Source organism: Protomyctophum parallelum (assembly GCF_964188405.1).
Source record: "Protomyctophum parallelum genome assembly, chromosome: 2".
In the NCBI taxonomy this organism is placed as follows: Eukaryota; Metazoa; Chordata; class Actinopteri; order Myctophiformes; family Myctophidae; genus Protomyctophum; species Protomyctophum parallelum.
Genome location: NC_139699.1, coordinates 55,378,482 through 55,397,137, shown reverse-complemented (window position 1 = coordinate 55,397,137; position 18,656 = coordinate 55,378,482). Strand labels below are relative to the sequence as shown.

The window sequence follows — 18,656 nt, the reverse complement described above, 5'->3', positions numbered from 1 at the left end:
GGTTCTGCTTATCGATTCCGGTTCTTAACGGTTCCCTATTTCGGTTCCAAAATGGTATAAAATAACTTAAATAAGAGGTCAAATGTTTATTTAACAAAAAAGCTCAATGTCAATTTGAGTATATATAATGTACAATGAATAGTGTAACATCCTCTCCTTTATTGAGCCATTTGTGGATAATATAGTGATTATTTTAAATATAATATATCTATTCTGTATTTACCCAGGGCAATAGTGTTGTAGGCTACTTCTCTTACTACTAACTACTGATAATGACAAATAAAAGCATGTCTGAGATCTGAGAGCAACACACACACACACACACACACACACACACTCACACAAATTAGCATCGCTAATGGTGGGGGGGCATCTCCAGCCGATACGGTGAGAACGGCTTTGCCGACGTGCGAATGAATGGTGGGATCATTGAAAACAAAGGCGGCTTGCAGAAATGTGCATGCTGCCAGTGTAGGCTATCATTTGTTGTTTAGTTTAGTTTAATTAATTTAGAGTCTAAACTAATTGAGCCTCTGGAGTCTGGACCCTCACCCTACGCCGTGATCACACACACAGACACACACACACACACGCATCCGAGGTGGGTTGATGTTGTTTCAATGCTGTGCAGCGCACATGTATGCATGATCATGCAGTGAGGCAACTCAGGCAGCAGGGCACAAGTCTCCTGTCCTCTCTCTTAAAAGTTTCCTCCCATAAACTTCACTTGAAAATTACGTTTAAGAAACTTTAATAATGATGTTGCATTGTTGCTTCAATGCTTCTCTGCACCGCGCGTCTCTCTGTCTCTACACTCCTCGACAACTCCATGCGCATGCAGAGAAATAGCCCCGCCTCTGCAAGCCACAAGCCCACAACGCGTCGCTGATGCAACACGGTGTAGGCTTGTAGATCAGCTCTGTTCCCTGCGCTTCTATTAAAAGGGTAGAAAATAAATAAATAGCGTGTGACCGCGTGTCTGTGAGAACCGATAGAGAGAACCGAAATTGAATTATTGTAATGGGTACCCGGTACCCAGGCACGTTCGGTTCGGTACATACTTGGTCCCGAGTTTCGGTACCCACCCCTAGGCAGGGCTCAAAGTATTCAAAGGAATGCACATAAAGTGCACAAAGACCCGCACAACGTCTGCCCTTATGGAATATGGACACTTTTATTAGGCAACGTTTCGGTCAAAGACCTTCCGCACTGAAAATGAATTTCGGTCAAAGACCTTCCGCACTGAAAATGATTTTTCAGGGCAAAGACCTCGACCTCGCGCGTGCGGACTCGGCCCCCAGACTGATACCCTATAGTCAAAATATGGCCCTTGAGGAAAGTTAATTGGGGAACCCTGCTGTAGAACCACAGCATCCAATCACAATCGCCCTCGTTGATAGGGATTGAATTTGCGTGAAGAAGGTCTGTGAGCGAAACGTTATTTTTAATAAAAAAATAAATAAGTTAAATAAAAAGTTAAATAAAAAGCCTAATAAAAAGTGTTCATGTCGCAAGTGCAGACGGTGTGCGGCTCTTTTTGCACTTTATGTGCATTTGTTTTTAAATGTAGTGAAGAAATATTGAAAGTAGTCAATCTTCAAGCTGACAACGCATCAGGGTGAGCTTGTACGTTGGCTATTTTCACTACTTTTGTGCGATACATGATGGAGTACGTCATTCATTTACAAAATGTATGGAGATGCAAAGTTTCTGCCCGACAGCAACAATATATGAATTAACAATGACATTCAATTAAAATGCAGCACAGTGCAGTACATATGTAGGCTATTGACCTTTATTTATTCAGGCAAGGCCATTGAGAGCAATTCGATAGCTTGAGTATGCCAACATGATGTGTACAACATGATTCCAACAAACAATAACATTTTATTCAATAAATGATGGTTACTGGTAAATGGCGCTTTTCTATCCAAGCGCTTTACATAGATTGTGCATTACATTCACCCATTCAATTCAATTCAAAGGGCTTTATTGGCATGAGAAAACATACATTTACATTGCCAAAGCACAATACAACAATACAGCAATCCAATCAAAACAAAAATGTATGTACATTCACAAACACGCACGCGCACACACACACACACACACACACGCACACGCACACGCACACAGTCACACACACACACAAATGTATTATTATTTTGAGTATTATTATACTTGGAGTGGTGCTGGTGCAACCACTCCAAGGAACAGCAATGTCCGTGTTCACCTATGTGTCTATGTGTCCGCCTATGTGACGTTAACCGATTCTATACGGGAACCCATTTTGGTGTTAGCATTACGTTATGCTTTAGCTATTTAAAAATGCGCAGATCTACAAGCTCGTATCGCGCCACCGAGTGGTGCGATACGAGCTTGTAGGTCTGCTATTTTTGAACAATCGAAGAACGACTGACATTTCTTTTAATCTGATCTCAGGTCAGAATGTTGTTAATCAGACCAGTATGTGTCCAGCGGAAACCTCGTTATGAATCTGATCTCAGGTCAGAATGGGTTAATGAGCACCAGTATGACTATTAGTACCAGTAGGGGCGCTGTTGTGCCAGAAACAGAGAGAGAGATAGTGCTGCAGGTGCTGCACTGTTGCCTGCTAATGAGTAGCCTGGTTAATAAACCAGACTAATATCGCACGGATCCGCGGGATATTAGTCTGGGGAGGCTCAGCTTGGATTTCATTTCCAGGGAAACATTTCCTCTTTGACGCAATTGGTCAGAGCTACTGTCAGTCAAAGGTCTCAAGCATTGAACGTCACTGTACCAAAGCCCGCCCATATTGTATACCGTGTCCCTATTGGGCGCACACATTCTCGTGTGTAGGAAATGGGCGTAAAATTGAGCCTCTCCAGACCGAAATCCGCCGGCAGGCAATTTTTTTTGCCAACGGCTGATTCGGTCTGGTTTATTAACCAGGCTAGCTAATGAGAGAGAGAGAGAGAGAGAGAGAGAGAGAGAGAGAGAGAGATAGTGCTGCACGTGCTGCACTGTTGCCTGCTAATGAGAGAGAGAGAGAGAGAGAGAGGAGGGGGAGAGGGGAGTTGCACCACTCAGTTCACACAGGTGTGATTTTTAAATACAGTAGGGGATAGACGGATATTTTGTTGTTCATTTGAGAGGACAGAGTGTAGCGAGAAAGGGAACGGGGAACAGGCAAGAGGTACAGATGGGAAGATGGAGGCATGGGAGACAATGACCGCAGCTAGAATTGAAGTTCCGTCCTTGTGTCTCACAAGGAGGGGCGTGCGCTCACTCGGTGCGCTCACTGCTCGTGACACCACCGCGCACCCTCACGGGGTCACGCTTAATGATGATTAAAGAGGCGAAGCCCACCCACACGCAGCTGTGCTGGGTTGTGTCGACCTTTGTGGTCGACACGCTGTACTGTAACCATACTGTACATATTTCACAAAGCATCTCATCTCGTCTGTGTCGCATGGAAACAAAAACTGTTTATTTTCAGGATTGATTGATTGGACATTGTATTTACAGTTTGTACAGTTCAAGGACACAGTACAGTTCAATACAAAATCTGCTAAGAGCAAAAAGCACTAAAACTTCATCAGGACTTTTAAAGACAAACGAATATACACTTACAAAAAAATAATCATATACACAGTTGGAAAAAAAGGGGGAAACGTGCACAGTATAGAAAAATGGGGAGAAGGGGACTTTAACTATTTTTACAGGGGGTAGTTTAGAAATTGCAGTGTGCTTTTTGAGAGAGGTTTTGAAGCATAAATAGCATGAATTGCAGATCTACAAGCGTATGGATTTGCTATTCTTATACTTTTGTGCAACTACGCTGTAGTATGATCAAGTAGTAGGGCATTAAAATGAAAAATAAAAGGTTAACCCATTCTTAACGGGCACCCATTTTGCTGTTGGCATCATGTTATGCTTTAGCTATTGAAAAATAGCAGATCTACAAGCTCATATCGCGCCACCGAGGTGGCGCGAATAGCAGACCCGTAGGTCTGCTATTTTTGAAAAATCTAAAAAAACGACTGACATTTTTTTAATCTGATCTCAGGTCAGAATGGGTTCATCAGACCAGTGTGTGTCCAGTGGAAACCTCGTATGAATCTGATCTCAGGTCAGAATGGGTTAAAACATGGAGATAAGAGGTTTCTGCCCGACAGCAACGATAAGCTTTCAATATAATGTTGTAACTTGTACAGTGTGCCTCATGTTGTTTTCATGTCATGTCTTTCTTTGTGCCGCAGCGCCGCCCAGGAGATCCTGTTGGGGGCGCTGAAGCCTTTCACCCGCTACGAGCTGGCGGTGCAGTCCAATGGGATGGATGTGGTGGGGCCCTTCAGTGTCACCGTGGAGGAGGCTACTCACCCAGACAGTGAGTCCACAATACACACCTTTATTCACTTTATATATCAGTGTCACCGTGGAGGAGGCTACTCACCCAGACAGTGAGTCCACAATACAATACACACCTTTATTCACTTTATATATCAGTGTCACCGTGGAGGAGGCTACTCACCCAGACAGTGAGTCCACAATACACACCTTTATTCACTTTATATATCAGTGTCACCGTGGAGGAGTCCACTCACCCAGACAGTGAGTCCACAATACACACCTTTATTCACTTTATATATCAGTGTCACCATGGAGGAGGCTACTCACCCAGAGAGTGAGTCCACAATACACACCTTTATTCACTTTATATATCAGTGTCACCGTGGAGGAGTCCACTCACCCAGACAGTGAGTCCACAATACACACCTTTATTCACTTTATATATCAGTGTCACAGTGGAGGAGTCTACTCACCCAGACAGTGAGTCCACAATACAATACACACCTTTATTCACTTTATATATCAGTGTCACAGTGGAGGAGGCTACTCACCCAGACAGTGAGTCCACAATACACACCTTTATTCACTTTATATATCAGTGTCACAGTGGAGGAGGCTACTCACCCAGACAGTGAGTCCACAATACACACCTTTATTCACTTTATATATCAGTGTCACAGTGGAGGAGGCTACTCACCCAGACAGTGAGTCCACAATACAATACACACCTTTATTCATTTTCTATACATGTATATACCAGTAAGACGCCCTGAGGGTGAGAAGCGACCTCGCCCCAAAGGGGCACAAGTCTTTACGGAGAGCATGGCAGTGGTAGACCAGGGGCAGGTGGAGGAGAGATAATTAGTGTGTAATTTGGCAGACAGATGGAGTGATAGTGGCTGTGACTCGCACGCACGCACGCACGCACACACACACGCACGCACGCACGCACGCACGCACACACACACTCTCACTCTCACTCTGTCAGTCAGGTCAGCCAAGTGGAGCGGGAAGGACACTCCCCCCCCCCGCCACATCACCTGAGCCCAGTGGTGGAAAAAAGTACTCAAAGCTTTTACTCATGTAAAATTATCAATACTTGCAATATAGAAATGATCTGTTACAAGTACAAGATCGGGATTCAAAATGTACTTGAGTAAAAGTACAAAAGTATTGCCATCAAAATGTACTTAAAGTACCAAAAGTAAAAGTACTCATTATGCAGAATTTCTCATTTCAAGTTTATTTTCAAAATAGCAGATCTACAAATTCACAATGGCTCGCATCGCGACCTTTGATGTGTCAATGAAGACAATTCTGATCCGATTGTGACGTATAAGTCTGCTCCACGACAATTATTTGACAGCTTTAGTTCCTCACTTTGATTTAGATTTAGATTATTACTATACAAAAGCATACAGTAACAACTGAAGCCCTATTTTATACTTACTGGCATTTACTTACTGGCTATTCATAAAATTGCCAATCCACGACGCGTTATGAGCGATTATATCTGATATTTTTGAGTGTGCATTTATTTTTGAGGGCGCTAGCCCCTCCTATGTCCAGGTTTGAGGGTTTGTGTAAACACAAACATTGAAGACAAAAGCGCGGACGCAAATTGTGATTGGCCGGAATGAGACGATGTGTGATGATAAGAGTGTCCCTCACTTCAGACGGGTGTTCTTTTTTTTTTTTTACCCATTCTGACCTGAGATCAGATTCATACGAGGTTTCCGCCGGACACACACTGGTCTGATGAACCCATTCTGACCTGAGATCAGATTCTAAAAATGTCAGTCGCTCTTCGATTTTTCAAAAATAGCAGACCTACAAGCTCGTATCGCGCCACTCGGTGGCGCGATATGAGCTTGTAGATCTGCTATTTTTCAATAGCTAAAGCATAACATGATGCCGACACCAAAATGGGTGCCCGGTCAGAATGGGTTAAGGTTCGAGCACTTTTACTTTGTATAAGCTACTTGTATATTTTCATACCAATTATTTTGCACAGTACAGTTTTTAATACAATTATTTTACTAGAGCGGTAGTTCTCAAGGTCTGTGGCCGTATATACGGTACAAATAAATGTGGGAGTCTTTCCCTTGAACAACTTGTTTGAGTAGAGAACCACTTTACTACAACATTTTCATAATCGTGGTATTGCTGCTGCTAAATAAAACAATCTTGAGTACTTCTTCCACCCCCAGGCAGCCCCTTTCCAGTCCCCAGGTGGCAGGGAGGGACCTGCGGGCCCCAGATGGGATCCCAGCTGTTGTGCCTCATTTGTGGGCTAATTGCTGGCCTCCCTCCCCTTCCCCTCCTCACCTGCTCCTCCTCCTTCCCCTTCCCACGGGATATTTGAGGAGTTAGGTTTATACAATTTGGTAAAGACTGTTAGGGGTTGGGGCTCTATTTTTTTTTTTTTTTTTTTAAGATATTTTTTTTGCGGCTTACGCCTTTATTGATTTTTTAAGGGATAGAAAGTAGGCTGACAGGAAACGGGAGAGAGATGGGGGGATGACATGCGGTAAAGGCCGTGTCGGGTCCGGGAGTCGAACCCGCGGCACACCGCGACTGGATCACCAGTCCGGTGCCCAGACCGTTACGCTACGGCCTGGGCCGGGGGGCTCTATTTTTGTCCATGATAAACCCTTTATCCCATAAACTACTTTGCCTTTCCTATTTTGAAAAAAAAAACATTTTTGAATATGTATATACCGTACATCGACACGTTATGTGAGCTTGTAGATTGGCTATTTTAACTATTCAAAAATGTTAAAGATAATAAGGCAAAGTAGTTTAGGGATAAGGGGTTTATAGCGTGGACGACAATAAAGCCCTCCGAGCGTTGGTTCATCAAAGTTCCACGGGGTACCCAGAAAAAGTGGTTAACATATAGCGGGGGCTTTATAGGCTTATAAGTGGCAATAATAGTGTAAAATGGCAATGGCATTGATTAAATGGCACGTCCTAGATGGAGGGGAAAGGAACTGGTCGGAGTAACGTGTCCCTTCCACGCGCTACGTCCGGCCGGGGAAATTCCCCCTTGTCAGGTGAAAAGAAGCAGCTTGGACTCCTCATGCATAGAAGGAGGCATGAGGTCAGTCCGCTGCCCCCCCCCCCCCCCCCCCAGGTTGGCAGAGGAAGTGTAGCGCCCAGGATTACATTAGATAATTGGCACTGGGTGAAAAGAAAACTGGGTTACAAAATCGTGGGATAAAAAAAAAATAAAAAAAAAATGGCACGTCCTAAAATGTGTGTGTGTGTGTGTGTGTGTGCGTGTGCGTGCGTGCGTGTGGCTGTGCGTGCATGCGTGCGTGTGTGCGGCAAAGCCATGAGCCCTGCAGTCAGAGTCCTCACAACAGTGTCTCTTCCCTCCCACACACACGACACAGGACCCTCCACTGCCCCTGAGGAGGTGCAGCTCAGTGCACTGGACTCCTCCTCTGTGCTGGTGAGCTGGCGCCCCCCGCTGGAGCCCAACGGTATCGTGGTCAGCTACAGGATCCTGTACAGCGGCAACCTCAGCCAACCCGAGCATCTGTGGAGCAGTCTGTGGCAGGATGGTGAGCTGTTGGCATGCAGAGCATGGGAGCTCACTATTAGTTCTGTTGGCATGCAGTGCATGGGAGCTCACTATTAGTTTTGTTGGCATGCAGTGCATGGGAGCTCACTGTTAGTTTTGTTGGCATGCAGAGCATCATGGGAGCTCACTATAGTTCTGTTGGCATGCAGTGCAGAACTCATGTTCTTTATGTATGTAAGTACATGGGGAAAATGACAAATAAAGTTATTCTGGATTCTGGATAAAAGAAGCAATAAAAGGGGGCGAATTAAAACTAATTGACAAGATGACAAAAGGGCTTCTGCCGTAATCCTTTTTAAACTCCTTAGAAGGAAGCCAAGTTGAGAACCACTGCTCCAATGTGACCTTCTCTCCTCGTCTGTCATCCTTCACTTCCTTCCTCTCTCTCTCTCTCTCTCTCTCTCTCTCTCTCTCTCTCTCTCTCTCTCTCTCTCTCTCTCTCTCTCTCTGTCTCTCTCTCTCTCTCTCTCAGGGAGTGTGACCAGCGTGGAGGTCCAGGGCTTGTCCAGTGGAAGCCGCTACTTCTTCAAGATGGGCGCCTCCACGGAGGTGGGCCAGGGACCGTACTCCCCCGCCAAGGACGTCCACACCGCGCCCGAGCGATACGGTGAGCACCGCCCTGTGCCTCTGTGGCCCCGAGTGCGGCCTTATGTCCCGATGCGCGAGCATAAAGCGAGTGGCACATCGAGTGGCAAAGTGAGTTAACGTTGTTTAACCCATTTTGGGTGGGAACCCCCTTTGGTGTTTTAACCCATTCTGACCTGAGATCAGATTCATACGAGGTTTCCACTGGACACACACTGGTCTGATGAACCCATTCTGACCTGAGAAGAGATTCTAAAAATGTCAGTCGCTCTTCGATTTTTCAAAAATAGCAGACCTACAAGCTCGTAGCGCGCCACTCGGTGGCGCGCTATGAGCTTGTAGATCTGCTATTTTTCAATAGCTAAAGCATAACATGATGCTAACACCAACATGGGTTCCCGTTCAGAATGGGTTAAGCATTATGGTATGCTTTAGCTATTGAGAAATAGCAGATCTACAAGCTCATAGCGCGCCACCGAGTGGCGCGCTATGAGCTAGTAGGTCTGCTATTTTTTGAAAAGTCGTGAAAATGTGGTGCGAATCTTTGAATATATATTTCAGAGCGAACATTTGAAACTAAATGATTGGCTTCTGAGGGGTCCCTGGAACTACATATTTTCAGATGGGTGTCCGTGGCCCAATAGAGATAATTCTGGGGGTCCTTGACATGAAAAAGGTTGAGCACCACTGAAAAATGTTTTTTTTAATCTACCTCAGTCCAAAATGGGTTAATGCGATCAGATAGGACTTTTCTGTTTGTATGTATGGGCTGTCAAGGCCAGAAAGCATTTATTTTGCCACTCAGTAGGCGTTCACGCATAACTTCCGGGTATGATGATGATATGTCACACGCATCTATTCCAAATGCTATCCTCTTACTCACAAGTTAAACATGTGGTCATATGTCTAAAGCAGTTACTTTTTCAGGATTCAAATAAATAAAATCACACCCGCGTGTTGAGGGGCACTCTCATCATCACACGTCTAACGTCGTACATCACATTCCGTGCTCGGCCAATCAAATCATCACAAATGTATCACCACTGTCATCACTGTTTACACAGACACGAAAAGCTGGGCATAGGAGGGGCTCAAAAATAGCAGATCGCCAAGCTCACAATGTGTGGCTGCATGTAGGTGCGCTGCGTTTCGAGCTTGCAGATCTGCCATTTTGGATAGTTTTGTGTGGAAAAACAAAACAACAACCAAAAAAAACCCCCACAAAAAGTTAGAATATGGAGTTAAGAGGTTTCTGCCTGCCAGCAACTAAATGTAATTAGTTACTCTGCACTACTGGCTGTGTCCCGGGAGGCAGCTTTTGGATTATCCTATTCTGAACGGGAACCCATTTTGGTGTCAGCATCATGTTATGCTTTAGCTATTGAAAAATAGCAGATCTACAAGCTCATAGCGCGCCACCGAGTGGCACGCTACGAGCTTGTAGGTCTGCTACTTTTGAAAAATCGAAGAACGACTGACATTTTTAGAATCTGATCTCAGGTCAGAATGGGTTAATCAGACCAGTGTGTGTCCAGTGGAAACCTCGTATGAATCTGATCTCAGGTCAGAATGGGTTATTTTGGTCGCAGGGTGCCAGTGAGCAGTGTGAATGAGACCAGCGCCGGAGGCAGCCTCGGTGGGCCCGCTGGGCGAGCCACCGCTCTCACCATCTGTTCCTCCTCCTCTAGTCTCCTCGTGCACGCGCACGCGCACGCACGCACGCACGCACGCACGCACGCACGCACGCACGCACGCACGCACGCACGCACGCACGCACACACAGCTAAATATCAATGAAGTCTGCAGCTTTGTACCTCACTCCAGTTGAATGTCGCGTTCCTTTCGATCCTTCTTAACTCTATCAATTACTTTTCCGAGTAATGTGAGCAACTGTGGCATACAGAAATAACCCCCAGCAAGCACTACTACACGGTCAGGACCTGGACGAATCAGTGACGTCTCGATTGGGGCCGGATCAAGTCAAACCAAGACTATTGCCCAGAATATCACCTGATTTCAACCAACATAAATTTGACCCACTAAGACGGACGTGTGAATCAGAGAGAGTCTGATCGAGGCCAGATCGACGTTAAAGATGGAGTGCCGTGATTTTTTTCCACCCTAAAACATGATCATCAGGTCTTATTGTTATATAAGGAGGTATAATTTGTTTCAAAAAAAAAGTGTACAGTATTAGTTAAAATGTTGTTTTTATGTGGACACGCCCACCAGTTCATTAAGTATGCCTGGTTTGCCTGGTGGGCGGTGATGGGTGGTGATCCACCTGAACTGAAGCCACACCCACAGCTGTAGTTGTATACGATAAAGGGGGAGGGGTTAGGGGAGGGGCTGAATATGTGACGTCACTATATTGCTGTTTTATCTACAAGCTTGTAGGTCTGCTTAACGACTGACATGGAAACATGGCTTTTTCAGAAAACTGTCAGGATGTAGAAGACTTTTTTTTTTTTAAATCTGACCTCAGGTCAGAATGGGTTCAAATCAATGGAAACGTGTGTTTTCTTGTGTCCGCACAGAGCTGGACATCCACGCCGTGACGGGCATCATCGTGGGCGTGTGTCTGGGCCTGCTGTGCGTCCTCCTCTGCATGTGTTTCAGCTTCCGCAACGGCAAGGCCAGGTATGGGAATGATCTCACCATGATCTCACCATGATCTCACCATGATCTCACCATGATCTCACCGTTTTGAAAAAAGCATGTTGTTTTGAAAATGAAATGTTTACATCATCTTGTTTTTATACCAACTGGTTGATATGTCGACGTTTCAACTTCAAAACGACATCTTTTAAGAAAGATAAACGCACCATTTGTGTATGTATTTAGTTAGTTAGTTAGTTAGTTAGTTAGTTAGTTTGTTAGTTTGTTAGTTTGTTAGTTAGTTAGTTTGTTAGTTAGTTAGTTTGACACAGACATTGCTCATTAATCAACATCAGTTTTCACATCCATGTTTGATTGATTGATTGAAGCATTTATTAACAGTTTGCAGAATTACAATACATTTCAAGCACAACGCAATACAAAAAACTGTTAACTGTGACGACCAATAATGCACTAGATTTGTTTACAAGAGAGTCCACCTTGTTCAATTCATCATAACATTTAGAGACATACAAATATACACTTCTATATAGCCAAAAAAACAGGAAATCATCATCATAAAGGAGGTAGAAAGTGAGGGGAAAAAGGGGTGGAATGGGCCAGAGTCAGCCATGAGCTCATTTCCATCTGTAGTCCCTGAGCAGGCAATGATGATAAAACTATCCATACAAAAACAAATACAATACAATACAAGAACAAATAAACATGGTACAGGGGACAGAACAACCGCAAAGTGATGTGAGAAGTGACAAATCTTCAAATCAATTTTTTTAAAGTCTTGAAAATGTTTAAGCAAACATTTGTCATTCATTCATTGCTTCTGGAGGTCCCTGGCACAAAATACTTTTGAGATGATGAGGGGGTCATATTAATTTGCGGGGTTCTTGAACCACTGTGGACATTCTCTCTTTCTCTCTCTCTCTCTCTCTCTCTCTCTCTCTCTCTCTCTCTCTCTCTCTCTCTCTCTGAGCAGGGCAGTGGGCGGAGGCCTGGACTCGGCAGCTCTGACCCCTCAGTACAGACGAGGGGGAGGAGGAGGAGGAGGAGGAGGGGGCCGGTCGCTTCCTGTCCCGGAGCCAGAGGGCAGCGACTGCCACGAACTGGAGACGCTCATGCCCTCCGGGTGCCAGTCTGGATGCCAGGAGCCTTGCCTACCTCTGGCAGAGACCTGCGAACAGCAGAGTCTGATGGCCAGCAGCAGTGGTCCAGAGGTCGGAGAGGATGGCTCCACAACTGAACCCAAGGTCAGTGTGCTGCAGGAACTGGGTTGTTTCCATCACAATGTTTCCATCACAATTCCACCGCATGGCCTAGGGATGGAGGGATGGAGGGAGGGATGGATGGATGGATATTCTACCTTTGTTTCAGAATCAAACACAATAACCTATTTGTAGAAGAACTTGTATATTCTTCATACTTACACATACTTCCCAGCGTGATTCAGGGTTGCCTCTGTCCTTTGCCCTGTGTGTGCTTTTCTCTACCAGACAGTGTGGAACGGCTCGGTGAGCCGGAACTGGGCCAACAGAATCACAACCTACAGAGACACCGTCACGGAGGACTCTCCCACGGTCACCAACGGAGCTCTGCACATGTTAACCACAGCTCATGACAAGGTAAAGGAGCATCTGTGCCTGTCGTAGACACGCGCAGAGCAAGTTCAGTCAGGGAACCTCAGTGCAGTCGCTGCCGGCCATCACACACTCACTCCATCTTCATACCGGCTACTTTAACCGGAGGTTTGCATTTCTCCTCCTGCTTCCTTCTTTGCTGCTGCTGTATCAGTGTGCTGCTGTATACAAACCTGCTGCTCACCCACCTCCACCCCAGCTACCACCTTTTTGGTTTTGGATCTACTGTTAAGGTACGGGGGATTCGGAGTCCCTATGGTCGGGACTGATGCGCTTGATCTGAGTACCTAAAAAGCAGATCCAATACATCGCCAAACCATAATAAATGTATTGCTCATCTGTATATTCAATAAATATATATTCCATCCATTCTTGAGTTGTCCTGACTGAATGGCTATAGTGCTGTAACTACATGTTAACCACAGCTCATGACAAGGTATAATGGTTATAGTGCTGCAACTACATGTTAACCACAGCTCATGACAAGGTATAATGGTTATAGTGCTGTAACTACATGTTAACCACAGCTCATGACAAGGTATAATGGTTATAGTGCTGCAGCTATCGACAATTTCCACAGCGATTCCATCGATATATTTCTTATACGTACAAAGTATATAGTCACTACCGGGCAGAAATCTCTTATCTCCATATTCTAACCTTTTGTGTCGTTTACCCCGGGTTCAATCCCCAGCATTTTTTGTGTTTTAAATCGTCTTATAGCAGACCTTATATTGAACTGTAATTTCTTGTGCTTTTTTCTGCAAACTGTTAATAAAGTATTCAATCAATCAATCAATCAATCAATCAATCAATCAATCAATCAATCAATCAATCAACCTTGTCGCAAAACGATGACATGCATAAAAAAAAGGGATGGTAGAGAAAATTGGAAATACTCCAAATGGATGAGTACTTGAGTATTTACTTGAGTAAATGTACTTAGTTACTACTCTCTACTGTTTGCAGGAGTGTCCGTCGCCGTGCAGTAACCGGGTGGAGGCGGAGGTCATCGTTCACACAGAGCTGACCACGGAGCCACCCAGGGAGAAGGAGGAGGCGGCCAGCGTCAATGGAGGGGTGGGCCCCGACGCTATTACATCATCACATGGATCAGTTAGTCGCCACCAAAGATCTCTGTGGTTTCTTTTATAGTGGAATGGGCAAAGTTAGCAATATAGAATACATATTTCGGAAACATCTTCCAAAGAAATAAAACGATAAAAATAAATATTAGCCTCAGATATCTTACATTAAATGCACCATGTCTCTGTGTACGTGTGTGTATAATGTCTGTAATCCACATAACTAAAGAACCGTTTGCCCATAAGAGTATATGAAGGATAGAGACCGAACTGGAGCATTATTCATTTTGATGAAGTTGCTCAGTGGCGTTTTGAAGCACCCGGAAGACTTCCGGAAGTATAATTATAACTCAATGGCTCGAGCGAAGCGGATGTTTAGCCAAGGCCCACTTTTGAGGTCCGGGCTTTTCACGTGACTTCATGAACGTCCGTCCCACTTCCGTTAAGTGCTGCAATTCCACATTTTGCCTTGCCACATTTTGCCTTGCCACATTTTGCCTTGCCACATTTTGCCTTGCCACATTTTGCCTTGCCACATTTTGCCTTGCCACATTTTGCCTTGCCACATTTTGCCTTGACACATTTTGCCTTGCCACATTTTGCCTTGCCACATTTTGCCTTGTCACATTTTGCCTTGTCACATTTTGCCTTGTCACATTTTGCCTTGCCACATTTTGCCTTGCCACATTTTGCCTTGTCACATTTTGCCTTGTCACATTTTGCCTTGCCACATTTTGCCTTGCCACATTTTGCCTTGCCACATTTTGCCTTGCCACATTTTGCCTTGTCACATTTTGCCTTGCCACATTTTGCCTTGCCACATTTTGCCTTGCCACATTTTGCCTTGCCACATTTTGCCTTGCCACATTTTGCCTTGCGTTTGCCCCGCCGACTTCAGATTCCACACATGCGTTCCACACCCCCCACGGGGAGTGCAGTGCCTTATCGCAGGGGTCTGCGACCTTTTTTAACCCATTCTGACCTGAGATCAGATTCATACGAGGTTTCCGCCGGACACACACTGGTCTGATGAACCCATTCTGACCTGAGATCAGATTCTAAAAATGTCAGTCGCTCTTCGATTTAAAAAAAATAGCAGACCTACAAGCTCGTATCGCGCCACTCGGTGGCGCGATATGAGCTTGTAGATCTGCTATTTTTAAATAGCTAAAGCATAACATGATGCTGACACCAAAATGGGTGCCCGGTCAGAATGGGTTAAATGAAGTGCCATGTTTTTATTTTCTAGATAAGTCAGTGTGCCATATCAACATTCATTCATTTTAATGACGCCACGTGAAAAATTCCAACATATTTTGCTTGTCCACAGATATGAAGTTTCTCCTGATTTTTTTTATATTTTCTTTCACGTTGTTATAATGATCATTAGAGTCAAGGCAATAACAGAGTTCAGTTTTACTGAATGTAGAATGCAGGATGTAATTTATACAAAAATGTGAGGGACTTCATTTATTTGACTGCATTTTTTTTAAATAGTTTATTTAAAACCAAAAATACTCTCACACACTTGCCAGTGTGCCAGTGATCACCCTCCTTTGTGCCAATGTTGGCACTGGTGCCTGAGGTTGCCTACCCCTGCCTTATCGGATACACCATTGTGTGGTGACTTAACTCATTGACTGCTGCCCCGTGATTCAGTCTAATGTCCCTCATCATAGAAAAGGCATCTAGAATAACATCATTTTACATAAGTTGTTGGAAACACAGGACACTATAGGACCCATAAAAATGGCTCTGCGACCCACACACGGGTAACACGTGTGCGTGCATGCACGCATATGAGTTCCGATGATCAATGTAAAAAAAAACACAATTGAATCGTTTCACCACAATAACCTTTATGATAATTAATTGTCACGAGTTAACCCATTCTGGGCGGGAACCCATTTTGGTGTTAGCACTATGTTATGCTTTAGCTATTGAAAAATAGCAGATCTACAAGCTCATAGCGCGCCACAGAGTGGCGCGCTATGAGCTTGTAGGTCTGCTATTTTAGAAAAATCGAAGAACGACTGACATTTTTTTAATCTGATCTCAGGTCAGAATGGAAAACTGTCAGGATGTAGAAGACATTTTTAGAATCTGATCTCAGGTCAGAATGGGTTTAAAATGTCCTGCCTATGTGCCCCCAGCCCTACGGAGTGGAGTCGTCGGGGGACAGCATCAGGGGACCTTCGTTGCCAACGACGGACGCTCAGTATTCCACCAGCGTCCCGTCTGGCCCGCTGGCGCCACAGGAGGACGAGGACACTTTCAAGACGCTGCAGAGCCCCTTCACCTCCCTCCCAGTGAAGCTGCTGACCAATCACAGCAGGGAGCCAAGGTCAATATCGTTTTGGATTCTTCATTCATTCATTCGTTTTTTTCTTTTTTTTTTTCTTCTTTTTGGGTTGATGTTCGTTTCATTTGGTGTCCTTGTTATGTTTTGTGTTAGTTTTAGTGTAATGCGTTTTATTCCATTTCCTATCCGCTCACTCTGTGTGTCATCGGATGGCTATGAACAGTTCAGAAACCTGCCTACCATTTACAATAATAGGCAGCATTTAACAGACGTTCTCAATCTAGAGTGATTTACAGTAAGCAAGAACAACACATGGTAATACATCAACATACATAGAAATAGTCATCACAAGCAAGCTAAGAAACTAACATCCGTCTAACAGTAGAATATCTGTACAATGAGTACTATACACTACCGAGTGCTATGTCTACATAAAATGTTATCTATGTTACATAAGTTTAGCCTTTGCATACGCCTATAAGGTCGTCGAGTACTATGGGCACTGAAGAGGTGACTTTTCGGACTAGGGTGGAAGATTGGGAGTGAGTCGAGCTGCAGTTCTGATTGCAATGGGAAGTTCATTCTATAGTTTTGGAGCCTATACCAATGAATGACATCATCAATGGGAATTCCAAGCTGATAGAAACTACAGCCTTTCGGTTCCTGCAAAAGTTAGCACACTGAAATAGAATTAATCCATTGTTTGAGCATCAATCAAAAAACAACACACATTTCTTGTTTGAAATTGCCTATACCAACCGAACTGTCCACACCCCCAGACATGTCGCCTCTGTCGGCTGGAAACCAGCATAGTCAAAAACAGTTTCAAATCCCAAAGCATCACAAAGTAGCAGATCCGACAATCACGTGTGTCTTCGCACCGCGCTTGGAGCCTGCGGATCTGCTACTTCTGATGCTTCTGTGTGACGCTGTAGTGTGAAGTAGGGCGTTAATTTACGAAAGACACACAAGAGGTTTCTACCCGACAGCAATGATGTCTAATTGTCTATGTTTGTTTGTGCAGATCTGGTCACGTGGTTTCCCTTTGTGTAGAAGAACATGTGTCTGCATGTGTGCAAAGCAGGTTTCAAATGATAAATACGCAACATTCTCTCCTCCAAGGCTACTGAGAATTCACTGTGTAAACGCTGTTGTCTCTAGAATGCATTATATATCGCCACTGTCAGGCAGAAAACTCCTATCTCCACCACTCAGAATCACAATCAATTTTATTGTCACTATCACATGACAAAAGAAAAATCACAAGTAAAGTTTGTGAAGTGAGGGGCACACTTGTCGTCATCCAATAAAATATAAATACCGGTAGCCTATACTTCTTCATGAATTAATTTGTCAACTTATGTATATTATCTTTTAACCACACATTATTTTCACCATGATCATGTAAGATGACAACTGAATTCATGTGATTGGTTAGCCAATTGTTTGTGTTGCCACAAACTTACTTCATATTTCAGGTACATAATAAATTCTCCTTTCATTGTCAATGGTAAATGTGAGACGTGACGGGACGAAAAGCTGTCTATAGGAGGGGCTAGCACAGAAAGTGGGTGAAATGCTATTTTTCCGAGAAAACAAAGAATGGGAAGAGGAGCGCGGGGGGAATCAAGGCAGAGGTCTCCATACATGGTATAAAATGCGTGATAAATTGTTACAGCTGCTTATAGTTAACTGTAACGACGTTGCAGGGAGCTGGAAGGTGCGACGTCCCCCCAGCTGATGGCAGATGTCCAGCTACAACAACAACAACGACCACAACAACAACAGGACGCCATGATGGGCCCACTGCTGACCAACGGTTTCCACTCGCCCAGGACCCCCCGACGAGGACGCGGCGAGCTGCGGCCGGAGCCCCTGGGAAACGGGGAGTCCTCCAGACACTGCCCCCCTCCCTCCTCCTCCTCCTCCTCCTCCATGGCGGGGAAACCCCCCATCTCCTCCTCTGGGCTTCCCCTGACCCCCACCCCCTTCGTCAGCTCCGGCCTTGTACACTCTACCTCAGCGGCACACAGTTACCTGTGCCCTTAGCCTCCTGCAGTGTCCCCCCGAACACACACACACACACACACACACACACACACACTATACATATTAGACTATTGATTGGTTCTCAAACATTTTAATTTCAAGGACCACCCCCCCCCCTCCCCCCAAAGCTCTGAGAGTGTAACAAAATGGAACCAAATGGACCACAGGTGACCATTTGGTTCTGCGTGTAGACTCTCAGAGTTACCAGACTCTGGTAAGGGTCCACTTGGAACGCCCACCTCAAGGAACCCCGAGCGGTCCCTGTACGCCACTTTTTGAGAACCACTTGTATTAGAATGATTTTCGTTCTCTTCTCTTCCTTGCTGAGTTTTTATAGGTACTTTGAATCCATTGTTTCATAACGTGTGTGTATATACAGTATATATATATATCTATATTTTTTAGCGCTAGAGTATATGGGTATGCATTCTCTTGCATAGTATGTTCCTTTTGTTTCCTTG

At 44.6% G+C, this 18,656-nt stretch overlaps 1 protein-coding gene across 1 annotated transcript in view; it reads left to right on the top strand.

Moving 5' to 3' along the window:
• Positions 1-18,229, top strand: part of igdcc4 (immunoglobulin superfamily, DCC subclass, member 4) — a 153,630-nt gene extending 135,401 nt beyond the window's left edge. The window contains exons 15-23 of the mRNA XM_083760046.1: positions 4,245-4,372; positions 7,734-7,904; positions 8,397-8,531; positions 11,047-11,149; positions 12,102-12,372; positions 12,616-12,744; positions 13,729-13,839; positions 15,998-16,188; positions 17,856-18,229. Coding sequence (XP_083616172.1) covers positions 4,245-4,372; positions 7,734-7,904; positions 8,397-8,531; positions 11,047-11,149; positions 12,102-12,372; positions 12,616-12,744; positions 13,729-13,839; positions 15,998-16,188; positions 17,856-18,195 — 1,579 coding nt within the window. The 3' untranslated portion in view covers positions 18,196-18,229. The remainder of the gene's footprint in view (positions 1-4,244; positions 4,373-7,733; positions 7,905-8,396; positions 8,532-11,046; positions 11,150-12,101; positions 12,373-12,615; positions 12,745-13,728; positions 13,840-15,997; positions 16,189-17,855) is intronic.
• Positions 18,230-18,656: the final 427 nt, after the last annotated feature.